The 24,046-nt window shown below is 41.4% G+C and overlaps 1 protein-coding gene across 1 annotated transcript; it reads right to left on the bottom strand.

The window, feature by feature from the left end:
- Positions 1-6,744: 6,744 nt before the first annotated feature.
- Positions 6,745-23,092, bottom strand: LOC143269247 (disks large homolog 5-like). Its single transcript, XM_076554316.1, has 7 exons — positions 16,834-23,092; positions 14,680-14,842; positions 13,074-13,202; positions 11,821-12,004; positions 8,663-8,778; positions 7,613-7,707; positions 6,745-7,445 (listed from the first exon to the last, which is right to left on the bottom strand). The coding sequence occupies exons 1-7, from the start codon at positions 16,964-16,966 to the stop codon at positions 7,297-7,299; spliced, it is 969 nt and encodes a 322-aa protein (XP_076410431.1). The 5' UTR covers positions 16,967-23,092; the 3' UTR covers positions 6,745-7,296.
- Between the last annotated feature and the right edge of the window lie 954 nt (positions 23,093-24,046).

Raw genomic sequence — 24,046 nt, 5'->3', positions numbered from 1 at the left:
CATTCTTCAGTGTGTCTCTTTTGAGGCCTTGATTGACTATAAAATATCAAGGTCTGGGATCAGAGTTCCCTCTAACTACCAAATATGTTAATGATGTCCATTTGCTTTCATCTGTAATGGAACCATTGGCTCTATTGGGAACATGGTATTTCTGGCTCCCATTTGATTAGGGCGTTGGATGAAGAAGAAAATACTCTGCTCACACATCCTTCAAGTTCAGGGCTTTTGGGCTTAGTTCTTGCTCAGTAGGCTGCAGGTCTCCACTGATAGCAGTTTATGGTCAGGCATGTTTCTCTTCTTGCATTGCCTGGACTCCTTTCACACAGGTCTTGGTTTTTGGCTACTTGATCAGTGTTTGTTCTAGGAAGAGTTCTCCATTGTGATTGGATCAGGCTCCATTTAAATTATTTCTTCAAACTGGACTTCCTAGGGTCAACATTAAGTCTTGCCACATATCTCTCATTGGGTTGGCAGGAGCTCCCTTGACTTTAGGGTTTGTGGTTTCTCTTCATCAAGGTCTGTGGTTGGCTTGTAACATTTGATTTTGCCTAGTTTTTTCTATGAGCTTTGTATGAGTTCTGAATTCTTCCCAGTCAATATTTGCCCCAGACCTCCTTCTTCATTTGGTCCTTGGTGTTTTCAGAATAAGGATTAGACCTGGGCATAGATGTTTTCCTGGTTTTCTCTGGGTGTTCTTCCTTTAAGGGGATGGCCCAGTCCCACTTCTCTTCTTTATTAGGGCCCAGACATATTCATAGTGAGGACTGGACTCAGGCCCACTAATTTTCTTGGTTTTGGCCTGGTCTTTTTCAGCCTTAAGCTTATGAAGTGGCCCACATCTCTTCTTGCTTAGGCCCATACTTCATCAGGGTAAGGATTATAGACAGTTTTTTTTTTCTTGGCCTCTTTCATTTAAGAGAATGTCCCAGGTCTTCTTCTCTCCTTGTTTTTTCTCAGGCTTTTGTCAGGGTTAGTGTTAGACCCCTGTGTTCCCTTTTCCTGCTTTGTCCCGGCCTCTTTCATTTGAGGGATTGGTCTGGGCCCATGTCCTTTCTTAGTTTGGCCCAGTCTTCTTCAGGGTCAGAGTTATGCTGAAGCCAACTTCTCATCTTGGAGAGGGCCCTGGCTTCAGTCCAGGTAAATTTGAGGCATGGATATTCTCCTTTTCTTTCTTCCAGCCAAGTCTTTTTCTTCTGAGGGATATGGTAGTACTCATTTCCTTTTTGGTTGGGGCCAGCCTCCTTGAGGGTCAAGGTTAGGCATGGCCATTCTTTTCTTTTCTTTTTGTTGCATTTCATTGTGTTACTTTTCCTTCGCCTTTGGCCTTGGCTCTTCCATTTAATGGACTGGCCCAGGGATACCTCTGTTTTTCCTCTGGGTCAGAGCTTATTCAGCTTCAGGTTTTGGTGCATGCCTCTTTTAGGTCAGGGTTTGGAAATTTTATTCTTAGGGTTGGTCTCTGGCTTTTCTGGTTGAGGGAAAGACTTTGTTAATTTAGGCTTTATTCCTGGTCTTCATCAGGTTCATCCTCAGGCCTTGGAATACTTTTGTCTTGACATCTTGGTTAATGTTGAATCCTGGTCTACTTTCACTTTAGGTACTTAGCATGGGCTTTTTCAGGGACGATGTTGGCATGAGCTATTTTCAGGGTATGGCTCTATCCAGGCAGTTTTTGTGTTAGAGTTAAGCCTGTTTACATTGATATTCTGGGACTGTGTAGTACCTGTTTCTCTTTAGGTTTGAAGCAGTGGATACATTTGAGTCCAGGTTTGTCTGAAGCTACTTTGTAATTTTTAATTAGCCTTGGATTATGCTCAGCCTTTCTGAAAAAATTAACATGTGGATATTGATAGAGGACAGTATTTACAGCCCTTCTCTTATATCTCATGTATATTCTGAGGAACATTGGCTCTTTCCAAGGGAAGTTGGCACAGACACCAACACACACAGCACAGACTCCAGATGAAATAAACTACATATTACACAAACAGAAAGGTGAAGTAGGGAGGAGACAGTGGTGCTTGGGAGAGTCCTTGCTGCTGCATTGGTGACTGTGGTCATGGTAAAGAGGCACCCTGAGCTCATGTGGAAAATTGTTGCTTCTCAGTAAAGATAACAAACTAGAGTCCCAACAAGGTCCCTGCTGCATTTCCTTTCTTCTGTGATCTACTCCCATGAAGGCATATCACAGGCAGTTAATATAACAGCAGAGGATGGTCCTCCATTGATCTAGTGGCTTCCTTGTTAGGCACATGAGGGTTGTGCAGATCTTCATGGGACCTCTTATGCAGTGTGGGAATGGTGTCCCCTCCTGTATGTCATTCATGGCATGCACTATGAGGCTGTTCCTTTGGTCCTTGCTATGGAAACACTTCTCAAAATGTCATTTGTCTGGCTGTAATTAATGAAATGTGTTCATATTTGATCCTGAAGTGCAGCAATTATATAAATTTAAAGGTGAACCTATGTATATCTTGTTCTGTTCATGTAATTTTGCATCATCTTTTCAGTAATTTTTGTTTTAAAAGTATCTAGAGATTGAAATATACAAGGTACTTCATTTACCTGGAATATTTTTTCACTAAGTCTTTGAAACATTAGTCTTTTTTTTTTTTTTTTCTGAGACAGGGTTTCTCTGTGTAGCGTTGCGCCTTTCCTTGAACTCACTTGGTAGTCCAGGCTGGCCTCGAGCTCACAGAGATCCACCTACCTCTGCCTCCCGAGTGCTGGGATTGAATGCGTGTGCCACCACCGCCTGGCTGAGACATTCGTATTCTAAAACATGCTATTTAACTTCTGAAGTGCCTTGGAAATTTTGACTTTTGTAAGAATGTTATATTGGGATAAGTATGTAATTATTGCTGTACCTGGTTAAATGCTGAAACCTGAACTGTCCACAGGGGCCTGCACAGCACAAATGACCAATAGCCTTAGACCAGGGAAGTGCACGGGGCACAAAGGACAGACTCTCAAAGGCACAATGCCAAGAAGAAACATGGCATTTCAATGACTCACCCTGGAATCTTCCTTGGTGCTTTTTCACTGGTTATTTCCAGTGAACTCACTCACCTGCATGTCAGAGTAACTTCACTTTTGCCTTTTCCCATGAATTACTCTGGACCAGCAGTTTCTTCACGCTAGGCACACAGCAACCCTCCTCCCATCAAGAATTCTTACCCCTAGGGTGAGCTTTTATTAAGAGTATCATTCATTTGAAACAAAATTCTGCACAAATTTTCCCAGTGCCCTTTAATATTAAAATATTCTCTAAGTTTCAGAACCACAAGAAAACCCTCTAAGGCAGAAATCCATGAGTTGATCATAGAAAGTACCAGGGAAGGGCCACTGAGATGCCCAGTTGGGTGGAAGGAAAGAGCTTACTCCTCCTAATTTGTTCATTGACCTCCATGTGAACAGAATGACAGAATGGCATGACGTGTTGTGTATGTTCATTCTCTGTCATATGTATGTATGTATTTCCCCTCTCAAAATAAGAAAATGGATATATTTTACTATTTTAAATTTGATTGGTAGATTTTCATACACTCATCATATGAAATAATTAATTTTTAAAATAATGAAAAAATCGATGCAGCCCATAACTGATTGTAACTCCAGTTCTAGAGGAATCAACACCCTCGCACAGGCATACATGAAGGAAAAATACCAATGCATGTAAATTAGTGAATGAACAATTGAATTTTTGTATTTGATAGTGGTGTCAGGAGCCCCAGAAGCATTCCACAGAACTAACTAACCTAGGCTCATAGTGAACCACCAACCACGTAGCTTGCATGGGACTGACCTAGGCATTCTGCAGATATTTTACAGGTGTATAACTTGGTCTTCTGGTGAGACTCCTAACAGTGGGAGCACAGCTTGTCTCTAATTCCTGCTTTTGGACCCCATTCCTCCTACTGAATTGCTACATCCAGCCTTAATAGAAGAAGTCATGCCTAGTCCCACCACAACTAGATATAACATGGCAGACAGATATTCATAGAAGGCCTGCCCATTTCTGAAGAGAAAAAAGAGAAGGAGGAATGCATGGAGATCAGGAAGAGTGGAGGTGGATGGAGGGTTGAGAGGAGAGGATGGAGGTGAAATTTTGGTTAGGATGTAAAAATAAAAATAAATAAATAAAACATTCATTACAAAAGAAGGGAGAATATTGATGTTTATCATATTTAAATTTGAGATACTAAAAAATGTCCCTCAAGGGACATTGCCACTTACTCTAACTTTATAATGTGCTTGTAGTTGTACAGGGATAGTTAAATCATGCTAGGCATAATTTTGAGCTGGTCTAATACATAATATGTTTGCCTTGTACTTGGAATAATTATATCATGTTTAGGCATTATTATGACCTGGTTATTGTTTTACATTTGGAAATTAATCATGACATAAAAAGATATAATTGTGTGTCAAGTTGACATGGGGTGAAGTTGTGATGGCTCTTTTTGGTTGTGAAATTTACTACATCTGCAATTAAGCAAAACCCAAATATGAAGGGGCACACCTGTAAGGTATTCTTGCTTAATTTGAAGATAGAAGATACACATGTAATCAGATCTTTTCATAAGGAAGACATTCCCTTAATCTAGATATTGATGGAGAAAGAAACACCTTTACCTCAGATGTTTTGAGCCCCAAAACCCCACCTGTAATCAGCCAGGCCTTGTGCTGGAAGCCCATATACAGAAATGGAAGAAGGGAGCTTTTGCTCTTTAGCTACTTGGTCTCACCTTGCTAGCAAGTTCATTCCATCACTTGCATTGGAGCCAACTTCTTTGGGATTCCAGACTATACTACTGATGGTTGAGACATCAAGTGTAGTGGACTGAGAAACTGCTGGATTCTTGGACTTTGTCATCATAGCCGGCCAATGTTCAAATAGCTGGAGCACAGCCTCTAAGTCATTCTAAAAAATAGTCTTCTGTATATATAGAAATTCATTCAATAAGTTGTTATCCCAGTGGAATCATGACCAATGCACCAGCCAGGTAGAGAACTTTTAGAGTAGTTTGGGTCTCACAACAGCCTTATCTCAGTTATAAATCCACATGTTCACATTCCCTTAACCTGTGTTTTAGGTGATGATTTGATGCTGGCTTATTAGGTTTCTATACCTTCTGGGCAAGAAAGTAAAATAACACAAGTCTGAAATTTCTCAAACGGAACACACAGTAATCTAATTAAATGAGTAATTATATGAAATGGAGAGATTCTAGCTTAAGTGTGAATTAAAAACCAGATGTCTTAGCTTCAGTGGGGTAAGACCTGGCACCCCCTCCCACACACACAGGAAGATCAGAGGACAGTAGGTTCTTTTTACCCTTGTTGTGACAGCTCCAGTCTGGAGACCCAGGGGATAACTTTCTTTACACATTAAATCTCTGCCTCACTGTCAGTCTCAGGAGTCAGATCTATTCCAGAGGAGCTTCACCAGAGTAAATCAGTCTCTGGAAGAACTTTCTCAATAGAATCTGAGATCTGCTGTGGTAAAAGAGCAGCTTCAACCACTTCTCTCCTTTTTTAGTTTTGCACAGAATCACTCTGCACCAGAGACATGTGGCCCCTGATGCAGGCTCCATCCACTCCACCTAGTCATGAGGTTCCTCCCAACATTGTTTATCAGACCATCAAGAGGGATTCCTCATCCTACCTCCGCCCCCAGCAGGGTCTTCTCAATATTTATTACATCAGACAGGCTTAATAGGTGTTGTCAACCTAGAAGAGATCTAGCAAATCTGTTCCAATCTGACAGTCAGTGACTGGGGCAGGATCCTGATCCTATGAGAGCCCTGAATGAATGTGTGGTAGCCTAAGACAATTAGCATGCTGTCCCTACAGTTTTCAATAAACTTCAGTCTTTGGTGGGGAGTGATCCAATCCACCTAATACAGCACACAGGGCTGGGAGGACAAGGGTCTATTACAGGACTGTGGAGATGGCTCATCCATTAAGAGCATTTATTCCTGTCTCAGAAGCCTCACAGCACAGACAGCTAACAAACCTTTTTAATTTAAAATGCAGGTAGATTCTGCCCTCACCTGGCCTTTGTGGGAATTGCATGTATGTAGTGGCAAAACACCCATAAGTATAAACAAAAGCGCCACAAAATATCCTAAATTGTCTTGCAGGAAATCAGCTCTGCTGTTCACTTATCACTCATGATATATTTCAAGAAAACCAGAGGCAGATTTCTTTTTATTTCCTGATTTCCTTTATACAAGTTTAATGAGCATTCTCATTTCCTGAGTGGCCTGGGACAATATACTTGTGTTTCCCTTTAATTTGGTCTACATGAAGTTCCGTGAACATGTGTGTACAGTGTACAACATTTTACTCTTACCTAAATATATGACCTCAAGGATACAATATGTCTAATTTTTCTATTATGTAGTGGGTATACATGAGGTAGGCTATAAACCAACATCCAAGTCGCCACCCACTTGTGTAGCCCCGAGACCCATGGCTGGGAAATCTGTGTGCAGCCCAAGATTCCAAGAACATACTGAGATACATCCAAGCCTGTGATTTCTGGGTTTGCAGGCATGTGAAACCTCATCTAAGAGCATTTATTCCTGTCTCAGAAGACTCACAGGACAGACAGCTAACAAACCTTTTTAATTTAAAATGCAGGTGGAATTTAATTTAAAATCCAGGTCTCTCAGGAAATGAGAACGCTCATTAAACTTGTATAAAGGAAATCAGGAAATAAAAAGAAGAGTCTTAGAATGAAAAGTTTGAAATTTATTTTATTCATAAAATACATTCATTTTACTCAAAGGGAGTTTTCAAAACAGCAGTCATTATATACAGTATATAGCCTTAGCAAACTATTAAAGCAATGACAAGAATAAAATTATAACAAAATTTAACACAACCTTAAACGAAAATGAATAAAACCAAAAAACCTAAGCATAAATATCCTAAGATATAAACCAAAAAAAAGGAAAATTTCAGTTTCCTTTGGAATTTCATTATGGAAGAGCAAAAGAGGTGAGGAACTGGCATATTCTCTGTAGTGAATTATCTTCAGCTACACTTGCCCATGACATGGCTTCAGCTTTAGCACTGCACTAGAGAGAATCTTATGCTTTTGGTGTGGCATGTCTGGATGGCAGTGTGACATTAACACAGTATTCCTTGTCAGATTTCCATTACATATGGAGTCAGGGTTCTTAGTAATTTGTGTTGTGTTCTCTGTATATTAGACTTTTTTTTGCACAAACTTTTATCTGGGGATAGTGAGCCAACAGATGTGGATCCGATTATGGCTGGACCGCCTCATGGTAGGTTGATATTTGCCTCACTAGTGAGTTCAAAGCTGAAAAGAGGTGGCATTTTCTGAGGAGGCCTTGAACCTGGAGTGTAGAATGTCATGCCTTCAAGGTGTCTTTGGCTTCTTCCAGCCTTCCCAGTCTCCTTAACAGGTACTGTCAGGGAAAATCAGAAAAGAAAATATGATTCAGAAACAGTTTTGCTGTGCACATGGCAAGAAAATCAGGGTCTATATACTCCTAGTAAACAAAAGTTAAGGAAGGAAACACACCCCATGAACACCCTGGCTGCTGGGGATGGGGCTCAGTGGTGGCTTACTTGCCTGGGACATAGTGTTTCTGCTTCAGCAGCTCCATCTGCAGGAGGCTCTCATCCTGGGCTGTGGTCTGCTCCAGTTCCTGCTGGAGGTTTTCAAACCTAGGGGAGAAAGGCAGCTGGGACACAAGCCTGGGGGACCTGCCATGTCAGCTTTTGAGCCCTCATCAGATCTACTCAGCTAGACAATCGAGCTTTACCTTTCAGCTGAGTTCATTCCCTGCTTCCCCAAGGCAAAAGGGTCAGAGAGAACCCGGGCAGGATTTTTTTCCTCAACTTTTAAAAACTCCTAGAAGTTGAACTGGAAAATACACACTGTGCTGGATTAGAAGAAACAGCATATTTCTCCAGCAATCCAAAGACATCATTTTTGAGAAATATCAGTTTGACAAGGTCTGAGGAACAGGTCAGGAGAAATGTTGCTGTCCTTGATTAGATACCAGGTGAATGAGAACCTCTTGGACAACTCTATGCCTGTCCTCTAGTGGAGCCTACACAGCAATGCAGAGAAAGCTCTGATTAATCCTACAGCCCATACCCCTGCATGGGATTAGCTTGTCAACTCCTACTCTGTTTGTGACCAGAGTAAATCTTCGCATGAGAAACTGATAAACACTGCAGAGAGCCTGCTATCAGCAGAAATGTGCTGTATTCAAATCTGCCGAAGGGTAGACACTTATCTCTAAATGTGATGTTCCTGGTGGAAAATAAAGTTGCAGGAAGACACACTTTCCTTCATGATTGATGATTTTCCCTGTAGGTTTCTGGATGCCATGGGAATATTTGTGAGGAGATCTAATGTTAGATTTGAGATACTCATAGCATACTAGAGTTTTCAGAAGGGAAGAAGGGGACACAATCCCCATAAGACCAAGGAGAAAGCATATTGCTTCCTAGCCGGAAGTTCCTGTTGATTGAGACAGCAATGACACTCTGAGGTGTTCCTTCACTGGCTGTGGTTAGGAGCTTTACCAATTGAACAGAAACTCAGAGGACAGAGATCTAGGTACAGTGGACCCACTTAGATCCCCCTGCTTCTGGAAGCCTGAGCTCCTACCTCATCTGGGACACAGTGAAGTGATGCTGCAGCTTTGCTGCCAAGTCCCTTTGCCGGGTGAGCAGCTCCTTCTGCTTCATCAGAGACTGAAGATCTTCCTCAAGTCTTTGATGTTCCTGTTCATTAGAAGATTGTGTTTTTAGGAAAGGGTTTCCTGCACCCCTGTACATATAGACACATGCACACACACACACACACACACACACACACACACACACACACTCTTGAACACACACATGTACATGGATGCACACATACAAGCACACTACATTGTCTCCATGTTTGCTTTACCAGAAAACACTGATGTAATATGAGATCACCTGGGATACTATGAAGAAGAAAGTGACCTTTCATTAACCCACAGCCTCTCTACCCATATTCCAGTAGAGAGAAAGGAAAAGGCAAGGTCCTCTGAACGCAGTGATGTAGAGAAGATTGTGAACTTTTACTCTGTTTAGATAATTTTTCATTTTATTTTTATGTTATATGTGCAGGTGTTGCCTGCCTGTGTGTCTGTATAACACATGCATGCCTGGTGATCTGGGAGAAGAATTCAGTATGCAGATAAGTCAATGTAATGCTTGCCTTGTAAACCTGTACACAGACAGGTGAACCCCAGGGATCATTTACCAGTAATACAAGCTCTCCTAGCAAGTTCTCCAGTCTGCGAATTGAAGGCTTAGTTCCCCAGCACAAGACCACTGGATGGCAATGGGCCAGCCCCTTGCTCTCACTCAATGCTTCCCAGTGCCTCCAGGGAGGGCAGCTTCCTCCTAAAGAAGCTCTCTAAAGTACAGGTTGCCTCAATTTAGGCCCAAAGCAACATGCTCAGAAACTAGAAAATCTCTAAACTCAGGAGTCTATATTAACCTTTCCTCCAAGTAAGATGACTGTGTCAGGTATTTCTTTGAGTAACAGAAGGTTGACTAACTCAGTGAAAGGATTGCATGTATTATTCCATGTTTAACTATATTCCATGGACCACATTGTATGTTTGCACTCATCAAGGATGTGCATCTGAGTAGTTTCTAGTTGGGGGTGTTCTGATGAGTCCTGCTATAACCCTGTTGTCCTCTCTTCTCTGTGGACACCTACTTTCCACTCTGGAATCAATGGTCCACTTGGAATCTGCATTCAATATTCTGAATTATTTTAAAGAGCTTCTCACAGGGCTACAACATCTTACACTCCTACCAATATCTGATAGTTCTCATTTCTCCCAACCTTCCATCAGGCCGATTTTAACTCAGTATGAAGAAGTTTGGAATAAAAGCAGTTTCTGAGTGCTGCAGACACAACATTGAGTGGGTGCTTTAGAGTGTGATGAGCCTAAGGTGTGCACTGAGACAGCCTCTTCTCACACCTCAGCATAGCTGTGGGACTTCTGCTGGGCTGAGATGCATCCACAAGCACCTCTGCAGTTCAGAATTTCTCAGGGAATAAAATCCAGGCCAAGCTCCAAGGACAAGGTTAGCTGAACCAAGGTTAGGGAAAGGTGAAAGGAAAATGGCAGCAGACAATGAGGAGAAAAACAAAACAGGATGCAGGGAATTCATCAGTGGTCAGGCACTATTCACCCAGAACAGAGGAGGACACAAACCCTCAGGCAGCCTTTCCTGCCTCTCAGTAGCTTCTTTCTCACCTTTATAGACCCTATTACTTTGTTTTTATCCCGAGGATTTCTTTGCAGATAAATAATTCTGCCTCTACCTGAAAAACCTGAAAATACCTGAAAACCTTTTAGCCTTCATCAGTTTTCTGTCTTTTGTTGTAGTTAACTGTGTGGACATGCAGAATGATGGACAACACCATCTGTTCTTTGACTGATGCAAAGTGGTACTAACCAGATTAGGCACAGTACTTTCTCATTCAAATCTGTCTCCACCATTCTTAAAGATGTCCCATTGTTCCGTGAGTGAGTGAACATACACATAGAGGCTCAAGCACATATTTTCATACCCACAAAATTACACATAAGAAAACACACAAATACACACACACACACACACACACACACACACACACACACATACACACACACACACACACACACACACACACACACACACACACACACACCTCTCTTGAACCCAGAAGGGAAAGGGAGGAGGCTGGAATGTTGCAACTCTTTTTGTACTACAGGGAGAGGTAGTGGGTCCTCCCTGCTGTCTACAAGCTTCTTAGACACAGCCAGGCTTTTCTGCCCTGGCCTGAACTTGTTTCCCCTCCTAGGGCAGTTTTTATAGCAGACTCACTGATTGTACAGATAAATAGCAACCGCTGCACAAATGAGTTTGACCACACAAGACCAAGTGCTCATGGAAGAGGGCTGGACATGAAGCCTCCTGATAGATCCAAGTTGACCCATCATAGTCTCCTCACTAAACCTGCCCAGATTCTGACACAAAAGACATTGATTGCACTTGCGAATGGAAATCACCATTGTCATTACCCAACAACTTTTGACTGGATTACAGTGCATATGATGTGAAAACCGCCCCAGTTATATCAGTAGGAGGCTACTTAGGTCACCCATAGCACTTTCCTGAAATGCAATATTCTATACAACTATTAGGAGGAGTCTTTCCTAAGACACAGCTATAAATATGATAGAGTGAGCATCAAAATGTCAGGTTCCATGTGTGAAGCCAGTAAGACAAACCAGACATTTCCTGGGAAGTTACTTCTATGCCGTGAAAGAAAAGGATTCTACTTATTAATTTTAAAATAGATCCATTGCTTGATTTTTGTAGGGGACGTTCCTCCTTCCATGCTGTTCCTGCCTCTGATCTCATATGACCCCTGCCAAGCAAATGAGACCCAGACCCTTGACCTCACTCACTCGGATCGCTGTGCTACTCCCTAAGTGACTCCCATCATAACACCGCTCCTACCATACTGACACATAGGTGAGTGATATGTGATTTACTCTTCTCCCTCAATGGACTGCAGCTTCTAGCAGAGCAGTAGGGTTTCCTTGGCAGTCATGCAGTGCCTTCCAAGAGGCTAACTCCTCAGAAAGACTTGTAAATGATTACAGAAATGAACTATTGGATGGGATGGGTCACTTGGATAAGTGAGTAGAGAGTTACATGGGTGTGTGTATGTGTGTGTATGGTTAGACAAGTGGGCATCTTGGCCCTGATGCTTCAACCTACCTGCTGCTGCTTTGTGCAGAGGTCATAGATCTTCTCATGAGCCTCCTCACAGAGCCTCCTTGCCTCCTTGCAGGATTCTTGTAGTAAAATCTGCTCCCCATGCAGCTTTCTGTTGTTCTTTTTCAACATGCTCACTTTTTCCTTTAGCTGAGTCCATTCACTCAGGAGCTGACAGTAGAGGGTGCTGAAATGTCACCAAAAATGATGAGCTCTACCTCCATCTGCCACTCCTGCCTCCTAATACCATCCTTCCTGCAAGGTCCCATGTCCCCATCCCCATGAACCCTGGGCAGGAACCGGCATTAGCCATGGCAGCATCACTCAGGTGCAGGCCAAAGCCAGAGAATAGGCAAATTACAGAAAGATTCAAACTACTTCTGAATACGCTGACAGCAAAAGGGATCCATGTACCTATGAAAACTGGATCCCCCACTTCCTCCACACACACCCTGGTGCATAACTGTTCACCATATTGGGGAAACATGAGCAGGTAGAGGAAAACCATGCCCTAAGGGGGACAGAGGACCCAATGGGAATACATTCCATCCATGTTTCCCATAGAAACCAGCTCTGTAAGCTCCTGCCAGAGCCACAGAAAACATTCATGGTGCAAACCATGTTTTCTCTCTAGAAGCTCCAGAAGTTGACAGGAAAATGTTGGGAGGGGCTCTCAGACTCTTCACTCTTAGGAGAACCCAGTTTAGGAGGCAGAAGTCTAAGAGCTATAAGGCAGGCTCCCGCTAAGAGGTAAACAGTCTAGAACCACAGCCCAGCTTTGTTCAAAGGTGAAGAAGGGAAGAAGCTGCTGTGGGATATCTTCTGTATACTGTGAATAAGTGTTACTCCCATTGGTTAATAAATAAGCTGCTTTGGCCTATGGCAAGGCAGGATGGAACCAGGCAGAAAAATCCAGAAGAGACAGAAAAGAAAGTCAGAGGTGGAGGAGATGCCAGCTGCCACCCAAGGAGAAACATGCCAGCAGCTTGGCCATGCAGCAGCCATGTGGCAAACATAGATTAATAGAAATGGGTTACTTTAAGATGATAGAGCTAGCTAGCCAGAAACTTAAGCCATTGGCCATACAGTTTGTAAGTACTATAAGCCTCTGTGTGTGTCTTTGGGACCATTTGGCTGCAGGAGGTGGATGGGACAGATTCCTCCTGACAGATGCATCAGGCAGGACTGGAAAAACTTCAGACTACCAGAAGGAGTCCTTAACAATTTCAGGGGTCCCATCTAAATTAGGCACTCACCGGTAGGAGTTGGTGTGCTCATTCAGCTCCTGGCACTTGTACAAAGCCTCACAAATTTCCTTGGGGAATTTCTTTACATCTGACATCTCCTTATGCTGTGTTTTCAGCATCTCCAGCTCAGATTTCAGCCTGTGGTAGGGCATGGCCCCAGGAGCAAAGAACCCCATGAATACAGGTCTCAGGAACCACATAAATTAAGATTCTGTTTTATACTACCCTAGCCCACTGGATGTCACACCATGAATTCTATACTGGACCTCCTGATGTGCATTAGACTTGCCTTACTGTCCCATGGCCAGGAAAGGTTGGGTGTCAATAGGGAAGGAGACAGGGCTACATGAGCTCCCTCAGTAGACCTCTAGGAGCAGACTAGCTGGCTAAGAAGGTCTGAGCAGTCTGTGCCACAGATGGGGGTGTATCTGAAATCTGCAATGACATTCCCACTGTCTTGAGAACAGAGATTTTTCTCCTTACAAGGATACCCAGAACTCATGATCTGTATTGCCATGGGGAGGCACTACATTCAGATGTCTTTATAAACACCCAAGGGGATTCCAATGAGGGACCAGGATGAGCACAAAGGCTGAGAGCAGTGATGCTCAATGTGGGGCTCCCTGGCCTCAGCACTTCCATCACCAGAAATCTTTGAGACATGTGAATATTCAGACCTACTATGAATCTCTGACTCTCAGGATCTGAAAGGACGGACACACACACACACACACACACACACACACACACACACAGTAAGTGAGCCTCTCAGAGACAGTACAGAACACACTCAGACACACAATCCTCAGCACAAGGAGATTTATTAACCTAGCAGTGCAAGCATAGCTTGGGAGCCTGTCTCTTGAGCAGGCGAAGGCACACAGCAAGCAGCAGGCTTTTTTAACAGTGGGTTTTTAAGTAGAGAAGTTTAAGTCTGTGCTGGGTAAATTGTTGAGCTCTGATGGGACAGGTTAGCCAGTGTAACCAAGTAATAAATTTTGATTGTTGAACTTTGGTGTTTAGTTTCAAGAATGAGTCAGTGTCCACAAAAGGGACTGGACTTTGGGGACTAAATTTAGGAATGTTATCTAATGGTTTATCAAGGGAGAGAGAAGTGAAAAGAGCAAAACCGGCCACTGCCATGTTTGCAATGTTTGGGCCCCTTAGAGAGCACTTCAGACACATGAACCCACACACAGGATGTCAAAGAAATGCACGTAGGGGGCATTGCCTCAAAGTATAAGGAACAAGACCAGAGAGGAGCAGGAATGAACTCCAAGCCTTCCAGACACACAGATGGACGACAAGGCCTTTCAGCCTGTTCCCAGAGCAAAAAGCAAAAATAAATAGTCAAATATAAACACTCAACCCAGAGCACCAAGCATCTCCTAAAAGCCGATGTCTGTCAAGGCCTCTTGAAATGCATGTTGTGATCTTACACCCTACTGCCCCTCTGTAGATTGTGATTCAGGCCACAGGGTCTGCTTTTTCATTTGGAGGAATCAGAACAGCCTATGTCCTATCTCACTCCTACAGGCTTCAGTTCTGCCTCTCAAATGCACTTAGGACACAGTAGGGTCAAGACAGTCGCTAGAGAAAAGGGCATGATGAATACCTGTTGTTCAACTCATTGTTGTTATAAAGGGCCAGGAGTTCCAGCAGTTCATTCCTCTCATTGGTCATCATCTGTAGCTGAAGGGTCAGTTTATCCACCTGGTTCAGCTGCTTCTCCTGCTCAGTGAGGAAGAAGGGTGTGGATGATGCCTTCCTAGTAGTCCCTGTAGGTACATAAACACAGTGAATTTGTACAGACGAATGGCATAGGGCCAAGAGACCATGTGGAGTCCCAAGAGGAGGCCTGAGGAAGAGGAAATGCATGACACCCAGTGAAGCCCTCAAAAATCAGAGCATCTATCCTTAAACTGGGGACCATAAGTCATGTGTCTGTCTCCAATCTCTGAGGATAGATATATGCCTCAGGCCCTCCTGCAGCCCCACTGTCCCTGAAAGGCATAAGCAAGGCAGGTCATGTTGGTTTGGAATTGTCAGGTGATACCTGATGTGATGCAAGAAAGTCCTGGATTGCCTGGTGCTTTGTACCTCCCTGCCTGATAACCTGTGTGCAGGACTAAAAGACACTGAATGTCTCAGACCTGGGTACATGGATGGAAAGTTTGCTCTCTGGTATTTATATCAGATATCCATGAAACCTACAGAAATCCACTGAGAATAAAGTGCAGCAACATGCTACCCTGATACCTCATTAGTGGTTCTGTGCCTCCTTTGGCATTCTTTGACAATCAGAATGAACTGAAAAAGGTCCTAGCACAGCACTGCATCCTTGACCATTCCTGGCCCTCTGCCAACTAACCGTCAGAAACCTCCACTTTGGATCTGCTCTTTAGGGACCCAGAGAAGCAGCATAGGCACATGGCTTCAGATGATTACAGCTACTGAACCCCATTACTAGAAGGTCCAGTTCTGGCCTAACTCCTCCCTAAAAAAACAGAGATCTCTCTTCCAGTCAGTATGCTCAGTCTTGCCAACATGTTGATTGGTGAACCCTATACACACTTAATGAATGCCTCAAGGGCATTTGGCATTGCCACAACACTGGTGATTTCACAAAAGATGCCATGGGTTCTCCAGGATATAATAGAATTTCCAGAGAAGGGACTGTAGGGTCACTGCCAACACCTTTATCTATTTGATAACAAACTCTTCCCCAGTTCACCATAAGCCAAGCTGCCCTTTCCAGGAGCCTTCCCTGAGACACAGGGGAAATCCTTCAGCACCTCCTCCTTCCAATCCCGAGATCTCTCTGATTGATTAGAATCTATTTCATTCTAATTCAATAGTTCATCATGTATGGAGGGCAAGACTCATTTTCCAAACTGTGCCCAGGAATGGCTTTTCTCTTCCTGATGATCTCTAACAAGATGAGAAATAAAGGATGCTAAGACATTAGCTCAGTATAATGGGGAAGGAAGATCAGTTGCACGAGGTGAATAAGCACATCAGAGAAGATCCACGGGGCAGTTACAATATATGAGGATAGTGGAGGATTATGTGGGTCCTGTCAGAGTAATGATAAGTCACATAGGTAAAGATGAAAGTTTTACCAAAAGCTTCAGGAGAATACATTCCATCCATTATGAGGTTAGCGAACTTGTTATCAACCACTGAAAGGTGTGACTGAAAATACCTATGAACTGGGCATCCACAGGTGAGCCCTCTGACATCAAGAACAAATACTTACAGGAAGAGTGATGTCCCAGTCCTGCACTCAAGGTAGAAGAAAGATGACTGGCTAGTGAGAGGGCAGGAACTCAGAAATCTTAGGGGTCACTGACATGCAGCAATACTTGGTAGCTCCTGCCCTGCTAGTGGTTGTTATTTAAAATGTGAGAACCTCTAGCTCTGGCCAGGGGACATTACTCTCTCTGTTATTAGTGACACACACCAAAAGACATCCAGTGTGTGTGAGTTGCTCGGCTGGTACTGAAACCTCTTTAGTTCCCATGTGCTTCCTTCCCACTCAGAGTGAAAGCAGAAGGCCCTCAACAGAACAGCTGCAGCCTTGACCATCTCTGGCTTTCTGCCAAACTAACCTTGAAAATCCTCAACTTTGTTCTGCTTTTGAAGAACTCAGACGAGCAGGTAGGCCCATTGCTTCTCAGAAACTCTCACCTGCTTAGCCCCACTCCTGGAAGGAACAGCTCAAGCCTTCCTCCTTCAAGAAGCTCCCCATCCCTTTCCCAGGACTCACTGAGCTTTCCCCAGAACCATTTATTTCTTGATGTGTGACATGGAGACTGAAGGTCATCTTCCTTCTGCCTCCCTTTGGTCTCCCTGTGCTCTCCATCCTGTCTCCCAACAATCCTGTTCAGTCTAGACAGCATGTCTGTAGGTGAAACACGAGACACTGCACAAATGCCCCAATGACAGTTGGCATTGCCACAACACTGGTGACATCACATGGAATGCCAGGGCTCTCCAGGATACAGTAGAATGTCCATGTGCTGATGTCAACTGGTATACCTATTTCATCCCTGTTACATACCTCACCCAAAAGTGACTTGAAACCAAGGTGCCATTTTCAGGATCCTCTGGATTCACAATGGAAGCCTTTAGGTATATCCTCCTTTCAAAGCCAGAAATCTAGGCCTCTGCTTCATTAGAAACTTTATCTAAGTGAAGTTGAAAGCTCACTTCGGATGCACTGTCCAGGGTTGGATTTTCCCCTCCTTAAGATTAATAATCAACAATTTGAGAAAGAAAGGATGCTTAGAAATGAGGTCAGGATAAAGGGGAGTAGTAGGGATGAGACCTCTGAAGTGAATATTCACCCAGGGAAGATCCTCAGAATTTTAGAGATTTTGGGCTCAAAAAAAGTTACATAGTTATTTATGAAGATTCCCCCAGTGTCAGTAGAGCTCACTCAAGCTATGAGGTTGTTAGTGAGATGGTATCTTAGTGTCATTTGATTTGCATTTCCCTCTTGGCTAAGGATTTTAAGCAATTCCTTAAATGTCTTTTGGCCATTTAATATTCTTCTATTGTGAATTCTCTGTTTAGATCTGTACCCCATTTTTTAAGTTGGATTATTTGGTATTTTGATGTCTAGTTTCTTGAGTTCTTTTTATATTTTGGAGATCATCCCTCTGTCAGATGTGGGTTTGGTAAAAATCTTTTCCCATTCTGTAGGCTGTCATCTTGTCTTGTTAACTGTCTCTTTTGCCTTACAGAAGCTTCTCAGTTGCAGGAGGTCCCATGTATTAGTTGTTGCTCTCAGTGTCTGTGCTACTTCTCTTCTATCAGGTTCAGTGTAATTGGATTTATGTTCAGGTGTTTGATCCATTTGGACTTGAGTTTTGTGCATGGGCACAGATAAAGGATCAATTTGCATTCTAGCATGTGTGAATGCCAGCACCATTTGTCAAAAATGCTTTCTTTTTTTCATTGTATAATTTTAGCTTCTTTGTCAAAAATCAGGTGTTCATATGTCTTTAGATTAAAGTCAGGGTCTTTGATTCAGTTCCATTGATCTATGTGTCTATTTTTATGCCAATACCAAGTTGTTTTTAAATATAGCTCTATAGGAGTCCTTGAGGTCAGGGATGGTGATGCCAGACATTCCTTCATTGTACACGATTTTTTTTTAGCTATCCTGGGTTTTGGTTTTCCATTTGAAGTTGAAAATTGTTCTTTGAAGGTCTGTGAAGACTTTTGTTGGGATTTTGATGGGAATTAAATTGAATCTGAAGATTGCCTTTGGTAAGATCGCCATTTTTACTATGTTGATTCTACCTATCCAAGAGCAAATGAGAGCTTTCCATTTTCTGATATCTACTTCAATTTCTTTTTTAAAAACTTAAAGTTCTTATCAGATAGGTTGCCCCAATGAATTTTTGTTGTCTTTGGCTATTGTAAAGGTGGATGTTTCTCTGATTTCATTCTCAGCCCATTTATCATTTGTATATAGGAGGGCTACTGATTTTTTTGAGTGTGTTAATCTTGTATCCTGCCATATTACTGAAAGTGTTTATCAGCTGATGGAGTTCCCTGGTGGAATTTTTGGGGTCACATATGTATACTGTCATATCATCTGAAAACAGTGAATGTTTGACTTATTCCTTTACAATTTGTACCACCTTGTTCTCCTTTTGTTGTCTTATTGCTCTAGCTAGAACTTCAAGTCCAATGTTGATAGATATAGAGACAGTGAGCAGCCTTGTGTTATTTCTGATTTTAGTAGAATCCCTTTGAGTTTCTCTTCATTTAGTTTGATGTTGGCTGTAAGCTTGCTGTATGTTGCCTTTATTTCATTTAGGTATGTTTCTTGTATCTCTGATCACTCCAAGACTTTTATCGTGAAGGGATGTTGAATTTTGTCAAAGGTCTTTTCAGTATTTAATGAGATGATTATGTGGGTATTTTTTCTTGTAGTTATATATATAGTAAATTCCATTTACAGACTTTCATGTGTTGAAAAGGATATAGAAAAGGTAGGTCAAAGGGTAGATTATTGAATCTACTCTGAAAAGAAAAAAGAGAGAATATAGATATGGTAATATAGAAAGATTTTTGAATCTTCTTTTAGAATGGAACTACTAGTTTTAAATATTTCACATTGGATTGGATTTTTGTATATTGTATATAAATTATGTATATTGATAGAAATTTGAGATTGATTTTGTTAGAAAATACTTCCATATATATTTCTAGTCTTGTCCAATGTATCATGCCTATACAGTTCATTTCACAGTGCAATGCAGTTTTCAGTCCTTGAAAGTTATTGCCAACTATTTAGGATAATAAAGAAATGCAGTTTAGTAGATAGTCATTACAATCAAACCTGTAGTCATATTAGGTCTGTTCTCAAGGTCAAGCAGAAATATATTTTAGATAGACAGGTCATCTTAAAGCACTTCAGAGATCTTCAGAATATGGCATTGAAAAATGATAACATAGATTTTTTCTTCTTTTTTATGAGTCAGAAACATGTAGGATCCTCACAGTATCCATCTTCTTCAAGAAGACAATGGGCATTGAAGAAAGTCAATATAGTGTTTACTTTATTTGTGGCAAAGTTAGCCACTGGGTAAGAAAGTGACCTTACATCAATGCTGACAGTATGCTGTCCAAAATGGACAAGCAGGACACAAAAAAAAAGGACTGATGCACCTTGCAAAGACAAAGTAGAAAGGCCCTTCAGAAAATCCTGCTTTGCAATGAGTCTGACAGATATGCTAGGCCTGTAGGCCAAAGATGGATGTCCCAATGGTGCAGAGAAATCTTGAGTGACTATCCAGGCAACCAGCTGTTTCTGTTATTTCTCACATTTTGTGGAAGTCACTTAGTTATAGTTCCTGTTTACTCAGTTAATATTATTTCCTTCTCAGGTCTCTGAAGGAGTTGAACATTAGATAGTTATAGTTTTCCTTGTTGAAGAAATTTGGAAAAGAAACTCACTAAAGAGGTGTAAAGTGTATAAGTTTGAAAGACATCAAAAGATAGTTTTTGGTTGGTAATACAAATTAGGATAAAAGGAGAATTAGACACAGTCCTTTGGATTCACGAAGATAGGATAGATAATGGAGTATTTTTTCTGATTTTGTCACGTCCAAATGGACTAGACATTGTTGAATTATTTATTGCCTTTATATATTGTATATAGTTATTGTACTTAGTGTATTTATTGCCTTATATATTGTATATACTTATTGAACTTATTACATGTAGTTTTTCTTATATTAGTGATAACCCTTTTTTGCTTTAGACAAAAAAAGGGGAAATGTGGTGATATTTTATTGTGCTCTAACAAAGCTTGCCTGAAAATCAGAAGGAGGAGCTAGCCATTAGTTAACCATAGAGGTCTGGATATCTGGACAGACAGAAAAGAAGTGATAGAGCTGGGCAAATAGAGAGTGTGATAAGGTGGGGTGAGAGAGGTACTTACTCTCTTTTGGTGGAGTATTTCATAGGGTTAAGAAGTATTGGCTAGGGGTGGAGAGATGACTCAGGAGTGAAGAACAGTGACTGCTCTTCCAGAGGACCCAGGTTCAATTCCCAGCACCCACCTGGCAGCTGACAACTGTCTGTAGCTCTAGTTCCAGGGGACCTTTGCACAGACACACACAGGCAAAACACCAATGTACATAAAATAAATAGAAAGAAAAAGCTGGGCGGTGGTGGTGCACATCTTAATCCCAGCACCCAGGAGGCAGAGGCAGACAGTTCTCTGTGAGTTTGAGGCCAGCCTGAGCACTCAGGAGGCAGAGGCAGGTGGATCTCTGTGAGTTCGAGGCCAGCCTGGTCTCCAAAGTGAGGTCCAGGAAAGGCACAAAGCTACACACAGAAACACTGTCTTGAAAAACCAAAGAAAGAGAGAGAGAGAGAGAGAGAGAGAGAGAGAGAGAGAGAGAGAGAGAAAGAGAGAGAGAAGAAAGAAAGAGAGAAAGAAAGAAAGAAAGAAAGAAAGAAAGAAAGAAAGAAAGAAAGAAAGAAAGAAAGAGAGAGAAGGAAAGAGAGAAGGAAAGAGAGAGAGAGAGAAAGAAAGAAAGAAAGAAAGAAAGAAAGAAAGAAAGAAAGAAAGAAAGAAAGAAAGAGAAAGAAAGAAAGAAAGAAAGAAAGAAAGAAAGAAAGAAAGAAAGAAAGAAAGAAAGAAAGAAAGAAAGAAAGAAAGAAAGGTAGAACTATTGGCTTCCTACTCTGCATCTCTGATTTTTCAGCTTTTGCCCCAATATCTGACTCTGGGTGATCGCCTGCAGCTTCAAGTGACCATGTTCAGGACTGACTGTGAACATGCCTATCTGTCCTAAACCAGACAGTTGGTAGAGGCAGCCTGTTGGTGGAAGACAAAGCCTATTAAGCCTTTGTCTCAGTACAGAAAATAAAAAGGAAGCCAGAAGTTGGCTTTTTGTATTACTTATCAGTTCCCCTTTATGTATCTGCCTCTCAGGGAAGACTGTGTAATTCCTTTTCCCTAAAATTAATGAGTTTATTGAGGTTAATACAGGAGTATAGGTATGGGATTACTTATGGGAATATGAATAACTCTAATGTGTGGCATCACAAAGGCTTACATTAGAATGGGTGACTCATGAAGACTGGAACTCTGAATGTGTTGGCATGACTTGTTTGCAGCTGAATGAGACAGAGGGTCTCATTTCTTCAGTTCTCCTTAGTTACCGCCTATTTAACCTTGGGAGCGGAAGGACCTTGTTAATCCTGTAAGTTTCAGCTTTTCCATCCATGGTTTAATTGCTGAGTGTTATGAACCTCCTGTCTCTTTCCATAGAACTTTTTGAGACTTAAGGAAATAGCCCTACCCAGGGAAGAACGCACCAGTTGGATACTCAATATCAAATCGTCAGTCCTGAAAACATATGCTAGCTATACAGAATGATTGGTTTACATTTAGGAAATATAAAAATATGGATATATATATCTGAATGCACATATATATGTATATGCATGTAGCAACAATTAATGAAAATAGATGTCATAAATTAGAAGCACAGCAAAGAATAGTGTAGGGAGGGCCTGGAAGGATGAGAAAGAACAGAAAATAATGCAGTTATAGTCTCAAAAATAATAGAAAAGTATTGCATAAAAAGGAAAATTGTTAGAAAACATTTCACCCTTTCCTGAAAAATGTTAGTTGTTTCTACAAGTTCACATTCTCCCTTAGAGCTCTGCAAAGGCACTGAAGGCAAACACCAGTCCTGAAGTTCCTGGTGAATCAACCATTTTATGTTGGACCTCTTCTGTGAGCACAGCCCAGTGCTCTATCATGCTCAGTGAATTGGCAGTAAAGCACTGCTTCTCTCATATATATTTTATCAGGAAAACTCCATCCTTCCTTCATCATCTTCCAGTCTGTGTGAGACCTCTGCTTGTGATAACCAAGCATCCCCAATGCTTCCTGTGAGCCAGTCCATCAGGAAATAATTTCTTTCAGATATCAGTAGATTACATAGCCTGTATTTCAAGGAGGTTTAAGTAAGTGCATGACCTACTTTCCCACTTCTATTGCACTCAGATTGATCTCATCTGTTCTCATAGCCTACAATGCCATGAGCCACTTTGACAGGATGTTTCGTTGATCTTTTGAAAGTCTTTTCTAATTCAAGTAGTTGAGAGACGGAATACTCCCTGACAAAGACAGGCTCTTTTTGCAGGCCATTTTAAGGCTCTCAAAAGAAAGTTCTAGCATGGATTTTCCTTTTCTCTGTATAAAGGGTTGACTCTAAGTGGCATCTTCTGTCACCATTATTCCCAACAGAGAATTACATTCTAATTGTATACAAGTGTACTGAATTTTGGCCTAAGGAATTTTAATGAATACAGCAGTTTCTTATATGATCTTGATTTTTTTATGTTCCATAAAACTTCTGACTTAGGATTAACTCTATTTTCTAGCCTTTTTTTTGCATCTTTGCACTTCCATTTAGAAAATTCTATGGATTTTACCTCTTAACAAAAATTCATTTAGTCAGAAAACCTTTTTGTGTACTTCATGGCAGAGAACTAATATACATTGAATATCTCAACTCATTGAATTCATTATATGTAAATTGCATTTGTCATATAAAGAAACAAACTTAGATGGTGTGTTTGCAAGTTACTAAAGTATAAAGTTGTTAGATGTTGATTTTGGGCTTGTTTTAAGCACAAATCGCATTTTTAAACAAACATTCTTTTACACAAGATTTTTAGTGTCACAGTGTCAGAGATCTAAGGAATGTCACATTTTAGCAAGTGTTGTGGAAGAAGGGATTACAAAGACTTGGGGTGGAGAAATCTGGAGAATGAAACCCACAGAGAAAAGTTTTTATTTGTATGATGTAATTAATATTTACTAAGGCACTGTACAAACTCAGGGAGGCAAAAGTGGTTATAATATCCTGGATGAATAAGGGAAGAGCAAGAAGAAGGAGAAATAGAAGAGGAAGAGTAGTAGTTGTAGAAGATAGATCCAAGGTTGGATGGATGGATAGGGGTAGATAGATGGATGGATTGATAGATAGAGATAGGTGATGGAAAGTTAAATAGATGATAGATAGATAGATAGATAGATAGATAGATAGATAGATAGATAGATAGATAGATAGATAGACAGATGTGTACATACATTCCTACATACATAAATAGATAGGAGTATATACAGTTTTTCAGTCTATACAATACAGTACTTACTGAGTCCACCAAAGAGAGAATGTCCCCAGAACATTTGTCCTTTTTTCTGTATTGGTCAAAGAACTAGATCTGGGTGAAGAACTCAGAGCATTGGGCTCAGCAGCACAAGGACATCCCATTAAATAACTAGTCTGAAATCCTTTAAGTAAAGTGGAGATGCAGCAAGTTGATGAAATGAAATGTAGAAGTGCCTGCAGTTGAAAGGTCAGGATGAGATGTTTCACTCCAGAATGTTAATCAAGAAAAATCAGAATAAAGAAAATTAAAGATAGGAGGAA

Source organism: Peromyscus maniculatus, chromosome 18, assembly GCF_049852395.1.
Source record: "Peromyscus maniculatus bairdii isolate BWxNUB_F1_BW_parent chromosome 18, HU_Pman_BW_mat_3.1, whole genome shotgun sequence".
In the NCBI taxonomy this organism is placed as follows: Eukaryota; Metazoa; Chordata; class Mammalia; order Rodentia; family Cricetidae; genus Peromyscus; species Peromyscus maniculatus.
The sequence above is the reverse complement of the archived record's forward strand: the minus strand, read 5'-3'. Positions and strand labels throughout refer to the sequence as shown.